General features: G+C 34.2%; 2 protein-coding genes and 1 long non-coding RNA gene across 3 annotated transcripts; 1 reads left to right on the top strand and 2 right to left on the bottom strand.

Moving 5' to 3' along the window:
- Window positions 1–493: 493 nt before the first annotated feature.
- LOC125211355 (Eukaryotic aspartyl protease family protein) lies at window positions 494–2,130 on the bottom strand. Its single transcript, XM_048111096.2, has one exon. The coding sequence runs from the start codon at window positions 2,030–2,032 to the stop codon at window positions 617–619; it is 1,416 nt and encodes a 471-aa protein (XP_047967053.1). The 5' UTR covers window positions 2,033–2,130; the 3' UTR covers window positions 494–616.
- Window positions 2,131–8,769: 6,639 nt separating this feature from the next.
- Window positions 8,770–12,196, bottom strand: LOC125212260 (uncharacterized). The gene is made up of 5 exons (XR_016136663.1): window positions 11,945–12,196; window positions 11,725–11,864; window positions 10,466–10,812; window positions 9,815–9,881; window positions 8,770–8,938 (listed from the first exon to the last, which is right to left on the bottom strand). It is a non-coding gene; the product is annotated as an uncharacterized LOC125212260 (long non-coding RNA).
- Window positions 12,197–14,020: 1,824 nt separating this feature from the next.
- Window positions 14,021–17,818, top strand: LOC125208976 (mediator of RNA polymerase II transcription subunit 19a-like). The gene is made up of 7 exons (XM_089067027.1): window positions 14,021–14,292; window positions 14,779–14,861; window positions 15,938–16,227; window positions 16,347–16,574; window positions 16,873–16,932; window positions 17,075–17,212; window positions 17,671–17,818. The coding sequence occupies exons 2-6, from the start codon at window positions 14,831–14,833 to the stop codon at window positions 17,123–17,125; spliced, it is 660 nt and encodes a 219-aa protein (XP_088923153.1). The 5' UTR covers window positions 14,021–14,292; window positions 14,779–14,830; the 3' UTR covers window positions 17,126–17,212; window positions 17,671–17,818.
- Window positions 17,819–18,941: the final 1,123 nt, after the last annotated feature.

Consider the following 18,941-nt stretch of genomic DNA (forward strand, 5'->3'; position numbering starts at 1 on the left):
ACTTTTTTCACGGTGAGATAATCTCACACAAGACTCTTTATTCTTTATATTTGAGCCGCATTCTTACTCTTTTCTCACAGTATAGACAAAAACAAAATAAAGTACTACTAGTATCAATTACAATTCATATACCACAAATGTTATCTCATACTAGTATCATCCTATTTCATTAAAATAGAGAGATGGTTTGGGACCTCCTGGACCCTCTTTAGGTGTAAAAAGGTTCTCTTATTCCCAAGTAAATGCCTTTTCTGTCCATCAACTTTTTGACTACAATTTAGCTATAAATCACAAAGTGTGTATTGGTTTTTGACTCTCATTAGCGGTAACTTTTCACGCCATCTTAACCTAGTTCAATTAATTAATAAGAGCAGCAAAAAGTGATTAAAGAAAGTTGATCACCAAACATAATGTTTTTTTTGTAACATATCTCACTCCTCCACGAGCAGAAAATGAAGCCTTTCCCCTATCTTATGAAAGGTAAGGAACGACATGATATAATTAATCACTCTATATATAGTAGGTAAACAAGAAAATTTAAATACAAGGAAAAGAAAGAAACAATAAACTAGGAGTAGTATAGTGGAGTATTTTACAGTTTAAACATCCAAAATGCTCAGCACACGTTGGGGCCGAAGCCGACATATCCATTAGCCCCATTAAAAGAGATTTGGATGCCTTCTTGCTGAATATTTCCTATTATAGAAAGATCGGAGGGCGACGGGGCAAAGGCGAAACAGAAGGTGCCCCGTTCATCTACCGGAATTAGAAAGTTTCGGGCGGGCAAAGTGAGGATGGGGCCGCCCAACAAGAAGAAGGAAACGGTGGGGACCCGAACCGTGACAAAGCCGTTGAGGTCATAACAGGTGTCAAAAATGGAGACAGCGGCGGCCCGGGGCAGGTTTGCGGTCTCCGCTAAGAAGGCGTCCCGGAAGGCAGCGTAGGCGGCGGAGGGAAGACGGGTGACGGCGGTGCCAGTGTCCATGACGACCCCGCCGTCGCCGGACTCGGAGAGCCTGAAGGCGTCCTCGGAGACGGGCACCCGGGTGCCGCCGACCCCAAGGCCGGAGAGGCCAACGTAGTAAAAACTGGGGGCCCGCAGGTTCTGCAGAAGCGGAACCCAGGCGGCCCCCACGGGCAGGACGGAGCGGCCGAACTCGAGCGAGCCGTAGGAGGCCGTGCCCCGGCTGACTAGGCAGTAGCTAAAGGCTTGACCCGTCTGGCTGCCGAGTTGCCCCACCAGCGACATGGATCCTCCGCCCAAGCCCAGCAACCCGGCCGCCCCGACAAACATGCCCCGGTTCATGTGGCCGCACCCGATCGCCACGTTTTGGACGGTGGTGTGGCCGATGCTGAGGGTCTCTAAGGCCAAAGTGCCCTTGGTGTAGGAGCCGTCTCCGTAGGAGACCTCGTATTTGCAGCGGCCGCCGTGGCACCCCGAATTCTCGACCCGGTCGCACACGGTGGAGCTGCATGAGACGCCCGAAAAGGAGGCGGACTCGGCCGGGTCGAATACCGGGTCGGATTGGTGGTAGCATTGGCTGCATGGCTGGCATTGGACCCACACGATGTCGCTGCCGGAGTCAATCACCATGTACTGACTCCGCGCGGGGCTCCCCACACCGATTCTCACGAAGTACTCGCCGCTGCCCTGCTCCATGCCGGAGACCACCTCCGCGCCGAAGTCCGCGGTCTCATAAGCGGCGCCCGAGGTGCGCCGGAGGACGGCGGCCACGCGCCGGGAGTCTCGTTGCATGCGGGAGAGGAAGCGGCGGCGGTGGTCCTTGTGGCGGTGGAAGGGGAGCTTGTCGCGGTGGAGGAGCTGGAGTCTGGCGCCGGTATTGTTGGAGTCGGAGTCGGAGGAAAGGGGGCGGAGGGTGGTGGAGGCGATTGATTGTTTGATGTTGAGGTGTTCGTAGTGGGGAAAGGGGATTGCATGGCCGGAGGAGGTGGAGGTGGTGCTGATGGTGGCGGAAAGGGCGGGGGAGAGGAGGAGGAGGAGGCAGGTTATGAAGAGATGGAGAATTAGCATTGTTAGAGAGAGAGAGAGAAGGGGAATTGGGGATGGAGTGTGTGGAGGTGAGATTTATCAAGAGTGGGAAAGTGGGTTTGAAGAAGAAGAAAATAAATAATTGAGGTTTTCTGACCCCTTTTTTTTTCACTACTATGTGGACTTTTAGTTGAGCACTTTGTAATCCAAATTTAAATATCAATATCAATGTTCACCAATATTTGATCTTATAATCAAAGATCCAGACTATTTACTTTGAGTGAGATGCTTAATTCAATAATGAAACCTAGTTTTTATTTTAATGGCACGATTAATTTTGAGCTTATTTGCAATAATCTTGTGTTTTATCAATTAAAGCATACGTTCTCTAAATATTTATGCTTGACTACACAAAAAGTACGAGTATTAAATAATGAATTCTAATAATATGCATTTAGTTTTATAACTTTGAGTGAATTAAGCATCGGGAGGATCAAATATGCAATTTGTAGTTATTAAACTCGATAATAATTTGCTGTCTTAAAAAAGTCTTTGATAGTTTGTGATGATGATGATACTTTATGATGATGACTTTTCACATAGGGCGACTCAATTGGTCCTGACTTTTTTTTTTTTTTTTTTTTTAATATGCAGTACTGTTTTACTTCTGATATAAATATATAGTGTATCATAATTTGCAATATAATTAGGTGATTTTATGACCATACCGCCATAGATCTGAGGTAAATTAATAATATGTCTTACATACTTACGTACACTAACCTTTTGATTTTCATTTTCTTTTTCATTTTCTACTCTACTATATACTACTATATGTTACGTTCAATAGGAGTAGTATAAATTAGATTGAATCGGCTGAAAGATCCCCTTCCAATAAATATGAAACACAGCATACTGCAGTGTAAAGTAGGATTAATACAAATTTACAAGCATAATCAAATTGGTCCTAACTTTTAAATGAACAGTGAATTGATCTGTCACTAGATAGAGAATTGTAGTACTCCCTATCTATCTAGCTGTCTGTGGGCTGATTAGAGCCCTCACTACATATTTTCGTTTGTCTTGTTGCTTCTGTTTTTCAATAAATTAATCACAGATTTAAAAATTCAAATCCTCCACTAAAAAATGATTTAAAAAAAAAAAAATCCAAAAATGTCTTTTTTTTAAATGATGTTCAATAAATCATTAAAATTTCTAGAGTTCAATGAGAATTGAGAAGTATATGTGAATGAAAAATAATGGATTCCAACATTACTGCGGGCACATTGTTGTGATCTTTTATTTCATATATAAAACGAATAAATTTAATAAAATTGCCATTGCTTCTTTACAGGAATAATGAGAAAAATTACCATATGAAAATGCACATGTGAAAGCATGAATTGTTTAGTAATACTACTACATAAAAGTATGGTCAAAGCAATCCAACTATTGAAACATATGATTTCTAGTTTGCATACAAAACGAGTGTTTGTCGCAAGCTGTTGGCAAACATGCATGCTTTTAAACTGCCTTATTTTTTATTAACCATTTATTTCATCATTATAACAAATAATTACTCCCTTCTTTTTAAATTACACACACGTATGTGAAGTAGTATATTATTTGTATAAAATAGCTTGATCTATACGTTCACGTATTTATTTAAAATAATAATATCAAAATTTGGGATGCTATTAATACTCCTAGAACTTTTTCCAGTGGTTAAAAATATAAACTGTTTGCCTGTTTTTATGTGTACATTAATTAATGTTTCTTTTGTGTTAATTCCTTTATATATTAGTAGATAATTTATGTTGATGCGTTTTGATATATTAATACCATATTATATAGTAGTACTATATACTTACCACACACAGCACCATTTTTGGTGCCCACATAGACCACCTGCAGGCAAGCATGAAATATTTTGATTGAAAAGGCATAATTCAGAGGCAGTGGTCACACATATATTTAATCATTTTTGCAATTCATCTCGCACGACATAAATTATTATAGTTGTTGAGTGCATAATACCTGAATTTTAGCAATTCCCATTGCTTTATTGCTTATATATGCATGGTAATTAAAGTTGTCATACAATACTTTGATGTTCATAATTATTGTTTTTTTCATGGATGAACATCAAAGTATGAGGAACTATATATATAATAAAAAAAGAGAGGCAAGTTTAAACTCTAGTTCAACCACGATTTAAGCGTTTAAATTAATCATTGTTGCAATTATTGATGATTAAATTAACATGAGGAGTGATCAATTGCAAACTCATCATTTAATTGCTAACTACAATTAATTTAAGGTCATAGGATTTTAGAAAACGTGTGGTCTACAATTTGCCACGTGTAATTTTCGTTTTTATTAATTAAATAAAAAAAGATAAAAAAAAACTCCAAATTAGGGTTTTGAATGAAAATGTTAATATAGTGTTTCGAAAATGTCAATACAATGCTTTGGGAATGTCAACACAATGCTTTAAGAATGTCAACACAATGCTTTAAGAATGTTAACCTATTGCTTATATTGACATTTTACAAGTATTATATTGACAAATTTTATATAGTATGTTAACATTTCTGCTGTACGAAAAAATTAAAAATTTTCGTTTTTTTTTTCAAATTTTGACGTCGGAATATATGCATGTAGGATATCGTTGGAATCCTTATAAAATTATCTTTAATTTGATATATGTTACTCCCTCCGTCCCAGATAATTTGGGACACTTTGACCTGGCACGAGTTTTAAAAAATCTAATGGACAGTGAGTTGAAAAAGTTGGTGGGATGTGGGTCCTACTTTTAAAGTATTAGTTTTATAATAAAATGTGAGTAGAAATGAGTTAGTGGAATATGGGGTCCACTACCAAAAATGGTAAAAAAGAAGTGGGACAAATTATGTGGGACGGCCCAAAATGGAATACTGGGTCGAATTATCTGGGACGGAGGGAGTATATTAATTTAAAGTTTTGAGATTTCTTTTAAAAGTTAGTTATAACTAATTTTGTAGTTAATTGACATTAATACCCCTATTGATATTTTTTGGATAATCCTATGACCTTATTGACGTTTATTGTTGATCGTATTGACATTTCGTGGTTGATGATCTAGGCCTTTAATTTGAATATATAATGGCTGCTATTATTTAGTTATAGTTAATCATTAAGTTAAGTTAGCTATATACTAACACTCTCCAAATTAATATAATGATGTACATAATCAGATAACGTGTGTATAAATATTATAACATACGTTTGGATGCATACATGATTTATATTTTTGTTTTCCTACATTTTATTATTTGTGTGTGTTCTAGTACTCTAGTGCCCACCATATGGAGTATAATATAGGGAAATAATTCAGCAAAAAAATTACTACGACAATATTTTGTAGTACTTCAATATCAATTCACAACACCACCTTTTTATTACGATTCCAATTATTTCCATCAAAATTTATTCAATATGCATCCCTAACGCGACGTTGTTTTAATCTGTTAGTTAAAATTTTACGAATATTTAATTATAATAATACTATAGTTATGACATCTATATATCACAAATTTGGAAATTAATAATTGAGAGAGAGAGAGAGAGCGATTGTGTTTAAGGGCGGTTGGTAAATGATGAAAATGTGGGAAAAGCGTGGTCACTCAAAACAATTATGCCAGAGAAAAGCGCATGCATGGTTTTGACGCTATCTTATTTAATTTCCCTTTTTCACAATAGTTTCTACCACTTTACCACTTTCCTTTATAATGTACTTAAATGTTTTCTTATTACTATAAGAAGCTCAATAAACATAAGTCACAAATCAATAGTGAGTCGTTTAAAACTTCTAGTGAGAACCTCGTGGGAGGAACACCAACATTAGAAAATAAAGAGTACTCGTCTGTTACAACGAAAAAAATATAACAAAAAATTAACAAATTAAGGACTCCATGTACGTAGAAAAAAACGAACACCATAACATGAGCAAGATGCAAGAAACCCAAATCCTAATGAATTATGCTATCATAGAGCGTTATATGTAATTTGTAATTAGACTTAATTTGATATTTATATAGTTTATAAATTTGGTAACCCTAGATTTGTAATCACAACTTATGAATAATTAAAGGGAGTAAATTAATGCTAATATATATACACACACATGCAATTAGTCTGTATGTGAGAGAAAGTAGAGATAGTGCGGTGAGAAAAAAAATGCAAAACTAGGGAAGATGAGACAAGCTTTCCAACTACCCTTTCAATGGGCTCCTTTTATTTTCAATCTTTTACCTTATTATTGTTTTTATTATTAGAAATACCTACTACAAAATTCATACATAGTTTGTTGTTATTACGAGGATATTTCTGTTTCACCTAACTTGTGACGAAGAAACTCCAAATACATGTAGTAGTATGATGTACTATAGAAACCCACAAAAAAACACTCAATTTATAAAGGAAGTTAGTATTTATTTATTAATAAAATTTTATTTGAGGTGTACATAAGTACACTTTATTCTCCATAAAGTTGTAGTGCTATATGAAAAGGGGGGCATTCACTTTTTCGTATAATAATAAAGCATTGTTAGTTAAACCACAACAAGATACAAAAATAAATGTTGAGTGGAGAGTTTTCGTTATACTAGTATAATTTAAGGTTTTCAATCAACCAATATTGCTTTCTGTTGCTGTTTTATATTTCTTCCTTTACTGTGTTGGAAGTGTAGAAAATATTAGCTTTGTTTTCATTATGTTTTTTCTTATCTTAGCTTGAAAGTACAGACATATATACATGTGTGATGTGTATGTATATACAGTTTTCATGTACTAACATTTACTTCGAGATGCTACATCAATTGAAATTGGTCTCACTAATTAAGCTAGCTGATATGACCCTTACAATTTCATATTGATCTCTTAGCAGTGAGTGTGGAAGGTTCATTATAGACGTAAAAGATCGCACAAAACCTCCTTTTTTCACATAATCAATGGCAGCTTGCTCATTTACTTTTAAGTTATTTAATTACGTGATTAAAATATATGAAACCATATTTAGTGTTAGGGGTAACTTAAATTTATATATTTAGAACTTTTGAAAGTAAATAATATTATAAGCGTACGTGTCGCGTATGGTATGGAGTGGGAAAGAGTTTTTCAAAAAGGTACTAATCAAGTTATTTGATTCTACATAAATTTTTCAAAGGTTGCATTAATATATTGAATTATTTACAATAATCACCCCAACATGTTTCCATTACTATGTTATCTGCTGACACAACATATATATGGTGATGTATATTGGTGGAAAATAATATGCATTCAAAATAAACAATTATATAACAAAAGATTAACTAACAAAAAGTTATGAGAATATTCATGAATATATGTGAGTGTAGGTATATAGGACAAGATTAACCAAATTGGATTGGGTTAGGGGACTTACGAAAATAAAAAAATATTTGAAAGTGGGAATGTCACCTTGAGCAAAAAGAGTTGCACCATTTCCCAATAATTGAGCCATTATTACACCTAAAAGTTACTTTCCTTTAAAATATTTACATGATTAATATAATAAATTAATTAATGCTCTACTCTCAACCAAAGAGTCATCGTTGCAAATTGCATGCCCAAGTTTCCTTTGTCATTGTGGTTACAATTAATTAATTGATTGATTGATTGATTGTTAATTATTTTCATTGAGGGATTGCAAATAGCATATTTTCATTCTCTGAGTTTCATTGATTTTTTTATACAATTGTACATCTGAATTTGAATGCTGAGAAAGATGATTTTGGGAAAATGTTTAATTTTACGTTAGGTTTTTAGGTTATTGTAAAACTATTGCGATGGTGTCGACTATACTCATAAGATTAGGTAAATGTTGATCAATAATGGAAATATTTCAGTGAATAATGTTGATCAATAATAATGAAAAATATTTCAGTGAATACATTTAGCTTTTCAACCAGACTTTCTAGGTTTTTTATTTCTCACAAATGTTTGTTTCACAGCTTCCGTGATAGCTCTATTATTCTAAATTTGTAATGACTAAATGGAGTGACAGTAATCAATTAATTTAATATGGTTCAGAAGTGCAATAATTGTTCGTTAATTGCGGGATAAATTACTTGGGTTGAATATAATTAAGAGGATTAATGAGTCACCTTCAAATACTATTGCTATCACAAGGATTAATGGAAGATTTGAAAACGAAGTTCATAATGGACAGTAAACAGTAAACACAATTGGCAGACAGGATAGAGTAATACTTATTAAATTTAATATTTAGGATAAGAAATAGTTTGATGAATTGTCGTCCAACAAATTGTTTACTAATATTAGTTACTACTCCATAATTTAGCCAAATCAAATACTCGCAGTATATTTTATTTGGGTTGTTAACATGATGTAGATCATTATAAGTTTAAAGTAGGATCTGGAATTAAGGAGTAGTTTGAATCACTAATCGCATATAGTGAGGGGGTGTTTGATAGCAAGTTCATAGCTCTTAACATAAAAACAACTTAATTTAAATCATAATGCATAGCAAGCGGACTTGGTCTGTCAGATGGATGATTGTAGAGTGGAATGTGCACGCCCGTGTTCAAGTTGTACAACCAGAAAAGAAAACGAGTCTTACAGTTAAAAATGAGGATGAGCTATTTTGAGAGACAAGGAAGAAATCGAACAAGGTAATCCAAATTATATTTAGTGCAATACATGATTGAGTATTTTAAGGATCAGACTAGAAGGCTAAAAGAAGCTCAGAATTGTTTAGTTCATGATTTATAATTATGATTTATGAGGTGGTGTACTGAAAAATGTGGTGTGTGCATAGCATATGAGGATGAGCAAGATCTGGCAATTAAGGAGACATAGGAGGGGCATTTCGATAAATTTAACTGTGCCTCTTTTGGTGGTGGTATCAATTAAACAATGGTGAGGCTGCAAAAAATATATTTCGTCAAACCAGGCATACATCACTGTAAGGAGAAACAAGAGATTGCTCATATACTAATAAAAGCAGAAACATTGAAATCAAAAGAACTGAAGCAATTTCAGACTAGTGATAATAGGGATATATACAGGAAGTAAGAGAAGGATGAGAAAAATAAATAATGGAGTATTAACGAAGCATGAGTAGACTTCCTCCAAAGCATCCGGAAAGCATTTTTGAATGGGGAAATTTTCAGAATTAGATGCTACATATCCTTCTTCATGGATCCTACATACCAAGCATGTATATCCATTCCTTAATTTTATTACCCACCCAAGTACCCCTTAGTCTTCATGGCATACCTATATAGCATACATTTGAACTCTGTTGTTGGAAACTAAATATGTGGGTTTGTTGGAGCTCCTAAAAGATAGAGAGGATGGTGAAGATTGATCTTCTTTCAGATGTCCTTCACAATTTTGTTTAAAGATTGGAAAGCAAGAAAAAAGAAAGCCAACTGGCACATGCTACACTTTCACATTTTAACTAGCCTGCCGTCCATGTGGATCTCTATTAGGAAACAACACGAGACCAGAACCAGCTGGACCCACATAGTCCATACACCATATCTTTAATAAAACCAAGTCAAAGCCATTTGATCAAATGAAACTGTATCTAAGAAGGAGCTCTCAACAGTTGTATTTCGTGAAGTTGAACAGGTGATTACTATTCATTAACAGTTAAACAAAGCTAATAATACAAGTGAGCAATGGAGTAGCCTAGATATCCATGATCATACAAAAAAGGTTGAATGAAAACATACAGATTTTTCAATGGGCAACTTAAATTACTTGAAGTACAAATTAAGAGTGGTCACAAAGTACCTGTATTCCTGATTCCTGAAGCAGAACAAGTGCCATATTTTTTTTGAAAAGAAGTTGGCAGGTTCTTCTGCAGTGGTAGAGTGTAGTTTTACAATGTATGAACGTAGTAAAACATTATGTGCGCAATAAACACAGCAAATGAACAACACAGGTATATGAGTTATGGGATCACCAATTTAGGATTCACCCTAGTGACGCAGACTGAAAATGACAAGTATGGATCACACATGGCAAGGAGGAGGAGCAATCCTGGTAACTAAGGCACATCTCATTTGTGCAGCAAAAGCACTTAATTAGCTTCCAATTATTTTCACTAGAACCAATTTTCCATGTTCTAGGTGTACATTCCTTAAGTTAGTTGACAGATGAAGCTCCTTTCACAGAAATTCCAAAAGACTCTTGTATTATGACAAGCATTAAGCTCGGGTAACCAAAAAGCACCCTGGGCTAATTATACATTATTGCGTTGCTCTGGTTATACCTAGTAGACAGACAGAACCACACCTTCTTACTAGAAGAGTAAAGCATGCAAAAAGTTGCAAACAATTTTCTACCATCTTCATCATTTGTGTCATAATTTAGTCTATCTCAGTTTCTTGAATTATAATGTCAGGTTGCTGAGAAATAGAACAAAGAGATGATAAATTGTACCATAGCAAGGATTGAGCAATTGCCATTGTTAAGCTTATCCATCAACTCTATGTGAAGTCAAATCAAACATTTGCAAGTCGGCGAGTGTGTAATAAGCATTCTCAAATAAGGTGATATAACAAAATCAGAAGCTGTAATTCAAGAGACCCCACTATTGCATTGCAAAAATGGCAGAAAATAAAACTTGTTAATTATATTTAATACTATCCCAAATTCATAATTACAACAAAGATAATGTCACAAAGCTCATATTCCCAAAATAATCCTTTTCCACCATGGCAGTTCTTTGATTTGCTGCAGCTTAAAGTTGGCCAGTACCTATTTAGTACATCATGCAATGTTGAAATCTGCAGATTTCAATAAGATAGTGAAGATGAGGCATCAAAGTAGTAATACTAATAATAAATTTTTAAGAAGTTTCGAGAACAAGTAAACTCATCCAGGTGGCCTAATATTTTTTAATAGGAAAATTGAGTCAAACCAAATTTTCCAGAAATAAGGAGTCTGAGATAACGTATTATCAGGATTATGTGAAAGCAAAAAGGCCTGAAATATGGTAGGGAAGAGTTAAGTTGTAAAAACCACCCACAAAGACACTCACTCTCCCCTCTCCCTAAACCAAACATCCAGCTTCATGATCTATGTAGCTAAACCAAAGGTTTGAAGTTGAAAGTAACAAAATTTTATTTATGTGAAGCTTCTTGGAAATTTTCTTGCTCTGGATATTAAACAAAGATACATCTGGGGAGTCCATATAAGGAATTAATAACTTGGTTATTACTAGAAAACATTGATCATGTTCGGACATGACCACTACGACACCTGTTCAAAGGCACAAGGTTATCCCTGGCAGCAACCATTATAGCTTGTTCTCTTTACAAGAAATTATCAAATGATGAGACACTACTAAGTGCATAAGTATTCAAACTCCACTTCTCTTTCGTTGGTTCCATCAAAGAGCACATAAAAAATCATACGATGTCTTCAAATAAACAAAACCTGTACCTATTTAACATCAAAATTTTTGCCGAGCAACATGAAGGACAAGTTCCATCATTGTAATCAGCCCAAAGTCCATTTGCAAAGAAAAAATCAAGATGTGACCATCTTAACTGGGGAGTAACAGTTAACAAATTCATTCAACAGTATTTGTATCCCAACTTTTCTTTCTGTATAAAATTGTGCTACGCACGCAGTACTCCAAGTTGAAAAACAAATACATGCATAGTCTAAGTTTCAATGTAAACCAGATCACTTACGAGTTGTAAACCCTGTCTCTCAATTTGAGCAGCACAAAGAAACAAAATCACAAATACTAGTATCAGTATGAACTGAGGTTCGTAGCACTGAGCAAAAAAAACAATTACTATCGTAAACGTATAACAGCTCCGGTAAACACCTGCAACATACATGAAACAATCTAAACAATTCCGAATAAACATCTACACGAATCAATTATCAACATAAGAAGCCACTTACATATGAAACATAACGCGCAACCTTTGGAGAAATTACCCTCGGCAGCAGCCATTTTGAGCACAACATTTACTAGTTTAGGCCATTGGAGAGCGAGCTTACTTGAATTTACCCTGTTTGCTAAGTGTCTCAGCATAAATTCCCCGGGCTGAGATCCTATGCGGTGCACAGCACCGTGCTGTGCACCCTCCCCCTTCCCAATTGAAGAAAAAATTCATTTTTATATTTAATTATTTAATTTCATTTTGTGAGAGAGAAAGGGGCACAACACGGTGCTGTGCACCGCAGAGGATCTCATCCTCAAAATCGCCCCAGCCTCACTACAACATTAAATGTTAATTCTAAAATTGAAAATATTAAACAGTCATATTTCGGAATATTCATTGTTTATTCACAAATTATAAATTTACAACTCTATAAATAAATAAAAAAATTACAAACTCTAAAAATTAAAAATTATAAGTCCAAAAAATTCAAAAATTACAATACCTACAAAATTAAAGAAACAAAAAAAAACACTACTTTTTCTATATAAAAATTATGTAAAAGGAATGAAAATGTTGTGTAGTTTAAATAGGGAAAAAAATCGAATTTAGAAAAAATGGAGTGGTCTGGCTCGTACGCCAACAATGCCGAAACAAACAGCAATTGGGCGCAGCCCCAAGCCTCTCCAGCGTCCCTGAGCGCGGTCCAGGCCGCTCCTCCCCCACCTCCAATGCCTGCAGCCCCAAGTCGAACCCCAAGTGCGGTCCGCCCTATGGCGTTGCGGACGGCCTTAATATTTTCTATTTTAGTGGTTTCTTAGTGTTGAAATAGTTTATAAAAGTTTATTCTTTTAAATAAAAGAAATCAGAAGATATTTTTAATAATTTTTTATGTTGTATTTTATACATTTTCTTAATTTATTAGATTATTGTTAACATAAATTAAAATTTTATATAAATAAAATATATTGAAATATTCATGATGATGATAATAATACCGATAATATATATTTTTTGCACATATTTTTAATAAATTATTTATCTTATTTTTAAATCTAATATTTAATTAAATATATAATTTAAAATCTTGATATTTTCTAAACGCGTAAAGATAAAGTTATTCTGAATCATTTTTCTAATCAACTTTACTTTCTTGGCAAATAACTTAGGTTTTAATGTAACATGACCTACTACTATTTTTTTTTCCATGTGTTTTCTTGATCTCCAATTTATAAAAAATTTAATATTTTTTGTTTATGTTTTACTACCTTGGATGAAAAGAATATAAACATCCACTAATACGAAGGCGTAATGACAAATACCAAAAGTCTTAGGTTCAAGTAATGATTGTAATTTGTGACTAAAGTTTGGATTCGAGTTTTCCATGGTGGCGTGCAACCTTTAAATTTATGTTCATTGGGTCATCTTATGATACTTATAGCATCATAATCCAAAACTAAGATCAAATCGACACCCATAAATTTTGAGATGAATGGATGAAATTAAAGCTCAAGAATTTGAATATATAGTAAACAAAATATCAACATAGGGGTAAAATCATAATTTTATTATCATATGATAATTTTCATGGTTTTTTTATATCAACATAATGTATTTAACACAATTACACTAAAATATCAACACAGTTTTGTTGATATTTTTCATGCATTATATTGAAATTTTTTGATATATTTGTTGATTTATGAAAACTGATATTTTTTTTAATCAAATTTCATTATCCAAACGTTATCGGAACATATGCAATTGAGATTTCATTAGAATACTTACAAAATTAACTTTAATTTGATATACTGTTTATGAAAAATTAATTTTAATCGAGAGAGTTACATAAATTTAAGATTTTGAATAATTTTGAAGAGAGATGGTAGTTTGTTTTAATTAAGAATTGATATTAATAATCTTTTTAATTAACTTATTAATTATTTAACTTTAAATTATGATCATTTGATATTATTTTAATTACTAATTTTTTATTTAATGGCTAAAAATTAATCTTAATTTGAAATTTATGGCTACTAATAAAAATAAGATATAACATCCACTAAAATAGCTTCACGTGTTGCTTAAGACAGAGGAAGCCAATTGCATACCCTCTCGCAAGTGTTCTCGCACACTCCAGATTCCCGATTCGCCAACACACCATCCCCTCCCCAATTTTCCCTCCATTAACGAGCTTTTTAAGCAGCTCAAATTATTCCACTACCCAACCTCTTCCCCCTTCCCACACCGCTAAGCCGAAGCGGAGCCTAATTTAAGCCGGAATCAGTATTTTATTTTTAAGCAGCTCGAATTGTTTGCTGGTGGCGATCGCTCAAACTCGGTGAAAAAACCCACAAATTTGCCAAGGTACGGCACGTGATTTGCGCTTCATTTGTGTAGAATTGTGATTGATTTCTCCGTATGATTGGGCGTGGATTTGGTTAATTCTCGTTGTTGTTGTTTTGTTTTTGGGATTTGGGAACTAGGGTTTCGGTTTTAGAGTTGTGGGAATTCAGTCCAACATGTGTTTATTCATTCAGCTGTCGACTCGTGAAATATTCATGGTTTCGGTTTCTTGCGTATCTCGATATCCGTTAGCTTTTAAGCAGCGACTGTTATTTAATTGAATAATGATTTTTCGTTCTTTTAGTTATAATTGTTCATATTCGATGTTTCATTTATTTACCAGCTCAAATAAGCTATGAACTCTACAAAGGTCATATCAACTTTCCTGTTGTTGAATTATTTACGACTGCTGTGCTGCTTGTTGATATTTATGATTGTTTTGCTGCTTATAGCAAGTGAGCATAGCAACTTGATGGTGGGCTTAATTATTATACCCATTTGTTACAGTAAAAATAGTCCCTGGCAAGTAATGAGCTATCTCCATGTCAGCTGCTGATTCATGGATTCAGATTACCAGAAGTTTGGAAGAGGTAAGTATGTTATCTCTATGGTGCTTTATTTGAAATTTCAAACCAAATACATGCATAATGGAGTATAATAGCAATAACGTTTGTAGCTGAGTTGCAGCGACTTTTAGTTCTAGCATGGAATCATGCTGGTTTTGAGAATTTATGAGCCCTGATTGGCTGTTACAGTTACTGAGTAGCTTAGACTCAATGGTCCCTCATAAAATGCCAGATACTAATTCTGGATTCTGGATGGCAACTAGAATAGTCGATTCAAAAAGAGATTCAATCGTCACGCTTACAGATAACTAAATCTGTTTTTTCCTTATAATCTTTGGGCCAGTCATCAGGGGTTATGTGGTTAGCAAAGCAGATTTAATATTATAAGTGGATGTGTCAGAAAAACTAGAGCAAGAAGCACATTCTCCCGTACTGGCTTAAAAGCTTATCCGTTAAACCTTTTGTTTGTTGGAATCTTTTTATTCTGTAGATGGAAATAAAATTTGTGAGGTAGAAAAAGAGGATTATTGAGCTGGTTTTGACTTTGCAGACTTGTCATAATGATGACATTGGTGGTCCATTAGATAAAATTGGGTACTGTTTTTTCTTTATCTAGTGAGGCTCTTCTTGGTATGATGGAATGGAATGAGGTTGGAATGGAATGAATATACGAATCAAATGACAATTTCTTTGCATTTCCTTACAATTTCTTTGCATTTCCTTTGCATCTTCATTCCATTTCCTCCATCAGTCCGTCGTACCAAGCAAATGAATAGAATGGAAGTAGGAATCACAGTCCATTCCATCGTACCAAGAAGGGCTGACAGTTTAATGATGATATGAAAAGGAATAATAGAAGAGAGAAAAACTTGGCTAATATATTTTCCATAGAAATGACTTGGTAATATCTAATTCAGGAAATGTGGCTAAATTCTTTTAGCAGAATGCATTCACTTAAATCAAATTCATTTCACGGGTCCTGGTACTGAAATTTTACTTTGTTATTTAAAAAAAGGCCTGCCAACTTTTTAGTTGTTCTTTCAATCCAGTTTGATTCTAACCTCATCAACTATTTTTTTCATGCCTATCTTTCAATTCAGGGCCTAGAGAACTTACAGGTGCTGTGGATCTTATAAGTCACTACAAGTTGTTACCTCATTATGATTTCTTCTGCAAGAGGTCACTTCCTGTGCCAATAGCAGACACCCATTATCTTCACAATGTTGCCGGAGATACAGAAATCAGAAAGGGGGAGGGGATGCAATTGGGCCAGCTCATTCAGAATTCTTCTTTATCTAGAGAAACTAATACACGTATACAACCTTTTGACCTAGATGTTCTTAGGGAAGCCTTTCAGCTAAGGGAAACGGCTCTAGTTGATCTTCCTTCTGTGAGTTTATGTATATTGATATTACAACCTACTGTCAATTTATGACAGCACTTATATTATCTTTCAAAAGATTAATGTCATTTTTTGGAATTTTTGAGTTAGTCTTGTTATATTTGTAGTCTGAGAAGGGCACTCCCACCATTGCTGGGAAATCGAAGAACGAGTCTAAAGATAAAGAGAAGAAACATAAGAAGCATAAGGACAGAGATAAGGACAAGGACAGAGAGCACAAAAAGCACAAACATCGGCATAAAGATCGAAGCAAAGACAAGGACAAGGAGAAGAAAAAGGATAAAAGTGGTCATCATGATTCTGGAAATGACCACTCAAAAAGGCATCATGAGAAGGTTTGCATTATATGTCCTACTTGCTTGAATCTTTAACTAGCCTTTTCGTTTATTGCATTTATCTTGTTTCTTTAAATAAATTTTTCTTGTCATCTATCATTGGTTACCTTTGTTGAAAATTTCGTTATCATGTCTTCTTTTTTCACTGAATGTTATTTTCTGGTGGCAAGACATGTAAATATTGTTGAGTGTATTTATTAGAAATTTTACAGTTTATGCATTGAGTTTTATTTGGTTTGTACTTTTCTGGTAGCTATTAACTTATGATGCTCTTACTCATCACACCAATTACTTTCAGAAAAGGAAGCATGATGGAGATGAGGATGGCGGTGATATTCATAAACACAAGAAAAGTAAGGTATAAAAAAGACAACGATTAATCCTCAATTTCAAATTGACTCTTTTTTGCATGTGATTTTGATCTTCATCTTTACGTACCTTCCATTCATTTTCCTTGGACATCTTTCAAAACCATACATCACCCATTTGTAATTATGCAGCACAAGAGCTCAAAGATAGATGATATGGGAGCAATAAAGGTTGCAGGGTGAAAAATGGTGGTTGATCTTTAAATTTCTCATCAGATGTTGGAGTTGATAATAGAGGAATTCTTACTTAGTTATTTCAAGTTATCTAAGGTACATATTATTCACTTATTAGAGGCAGCTTATGTCTTTGCCTTGTTATACCTTGTGTTTTCATAGTATCTTTTAAACTAAACAGGCCTATCTTGTATAACTGAGTAGGTCAATATGGGGGGTGAGGGGTCTCAATAGTCCAATACAAACCAAATCACCAAACTTAGAAGTGTCTAATGTGCAAATGGAGAGATTAAAGAACCATTTTAGAAGAAATAAACATAGTCTGTCATAACACTGTCCACAATGATAATGAGAATGCTGAAAGCCATTGAATGATTTTAGATCATCTTGTATTTGATGCTTCACTCATTAGTACCACTACCATTATATGGAGATTTACATATAACATTCTGAAACTGCAGATAGTGTTAGATACAGTATGCATTTATTGTTACTTTACTATAAGGTGTGCACTGCTTCGTTTACATATATATGAATTTCTCTTTTCCGTGCAGAGCTTTATTTGGACTTACTAAAGATTGCCAAGAAGTGAATCCAAGGTAAAAAAAAAAATGGTGAAAATGGAATTCATCTGTGCCATAACAAGGCTCTTATATCTCTGTAACAATATTCAAAAGGATTTAATTTATTTCGTTTTAATCTTTTCTTGGGTTTGAAATTATTCAATAGCTATATGGCTTATTATTTTTCTTCATTTTCCTTCTTTTAGAAATCTCGGAAAAAAGGTTTTTAAGTAGTCTAATAGCTTGCAGATTTGGTAGTACTCCACATACTAATAACTAATAAGAATAGGCGGAGATAGGATTTACTGTATTCTAACCCTTAACTGCAGTAACTTATATAGATAGATTGCTTTTTTATATCGTTATTTTGTTGTGTAGCTAATACAACAATACTCAGCACTCCACACAGCAATTAACGTAGTACTATCATGCAATATGTAGAAATCCATCTAAAATGCTTACTATGATATTGCTGGATGCGTCCCTAATATTGCTGGATAGCGTGCCACGTGGCAACACGAGGTTGGTGTTACGTTGTCATTCTATGGGGGCACCCTAATGCTCCCCTGTGGCGATGTGTATCATTCAATGAGTTAAAGACGGATTAGAAATGCAAGCTTTTTGATGAGTAATTTAGAAGTTATAAATCAATGAATAAATGACAGTTAGTAGTTTTAAAAAAATACTTCATCCGTCCCACTTAAGATGACACGTTTTTTTTAGTTTGTCCCAACTAATATGATACATTTCCTTTTTTGGAAACTTTCTTTCTCCAATTAATACACTCAACCACTTTTTCTCACTCCTATTAAAATATTCAACTTTCTTTATCTCTCTACTTTAATATTTACACTTACATTTTCTCTCTCCAATTAAACACTTTAATCAATCACTCCTAAAATCTCGTGCCGGCTAAGAAATGTGTCATCTTAGCTGACACAGAGTGAGTAATAAAATAGCTTTCCTCTGTCCTATATTAATTTACTCGGTTTGAGTTTTAAAAGTTGTAATGGAAAGAAAACGGAAATAGTTAGTGGAAGGTTGTTATATTTTTATGTAGTACTCCTTCCGTCCCATTAAATATGCAATATTTAGGAATCGGTACGAGTTTTTGTGTAGTGTTTTATGAGTTAATGAAGAGAGAGTAAAATAAGATATGAAAAAGTAGAGATAGAGATGTTTCTATTTTAGAAAATGTTTCATTTTTAATAGGATAATTCAAAAAAGAAAACGTTTCATTTGTAATGGGATAGATGAAGTAT

This window comes from Salvia hispanica, chromosome 3 (assembly GCF_029641045.1).
Source record: "Salvia hispanica isolate PSC_SH4W2 chromosome 3, Shi_PSC_v1, whole genome shotgun sequence".
Classification (NCBI taxonomy): domain Eukaryota; kingdom Viridiplantae; phylum Streptophyta; class Magnoliopsida; order Lamiales; family Lamiaceae; genus Salvia; species Salvia hispanica.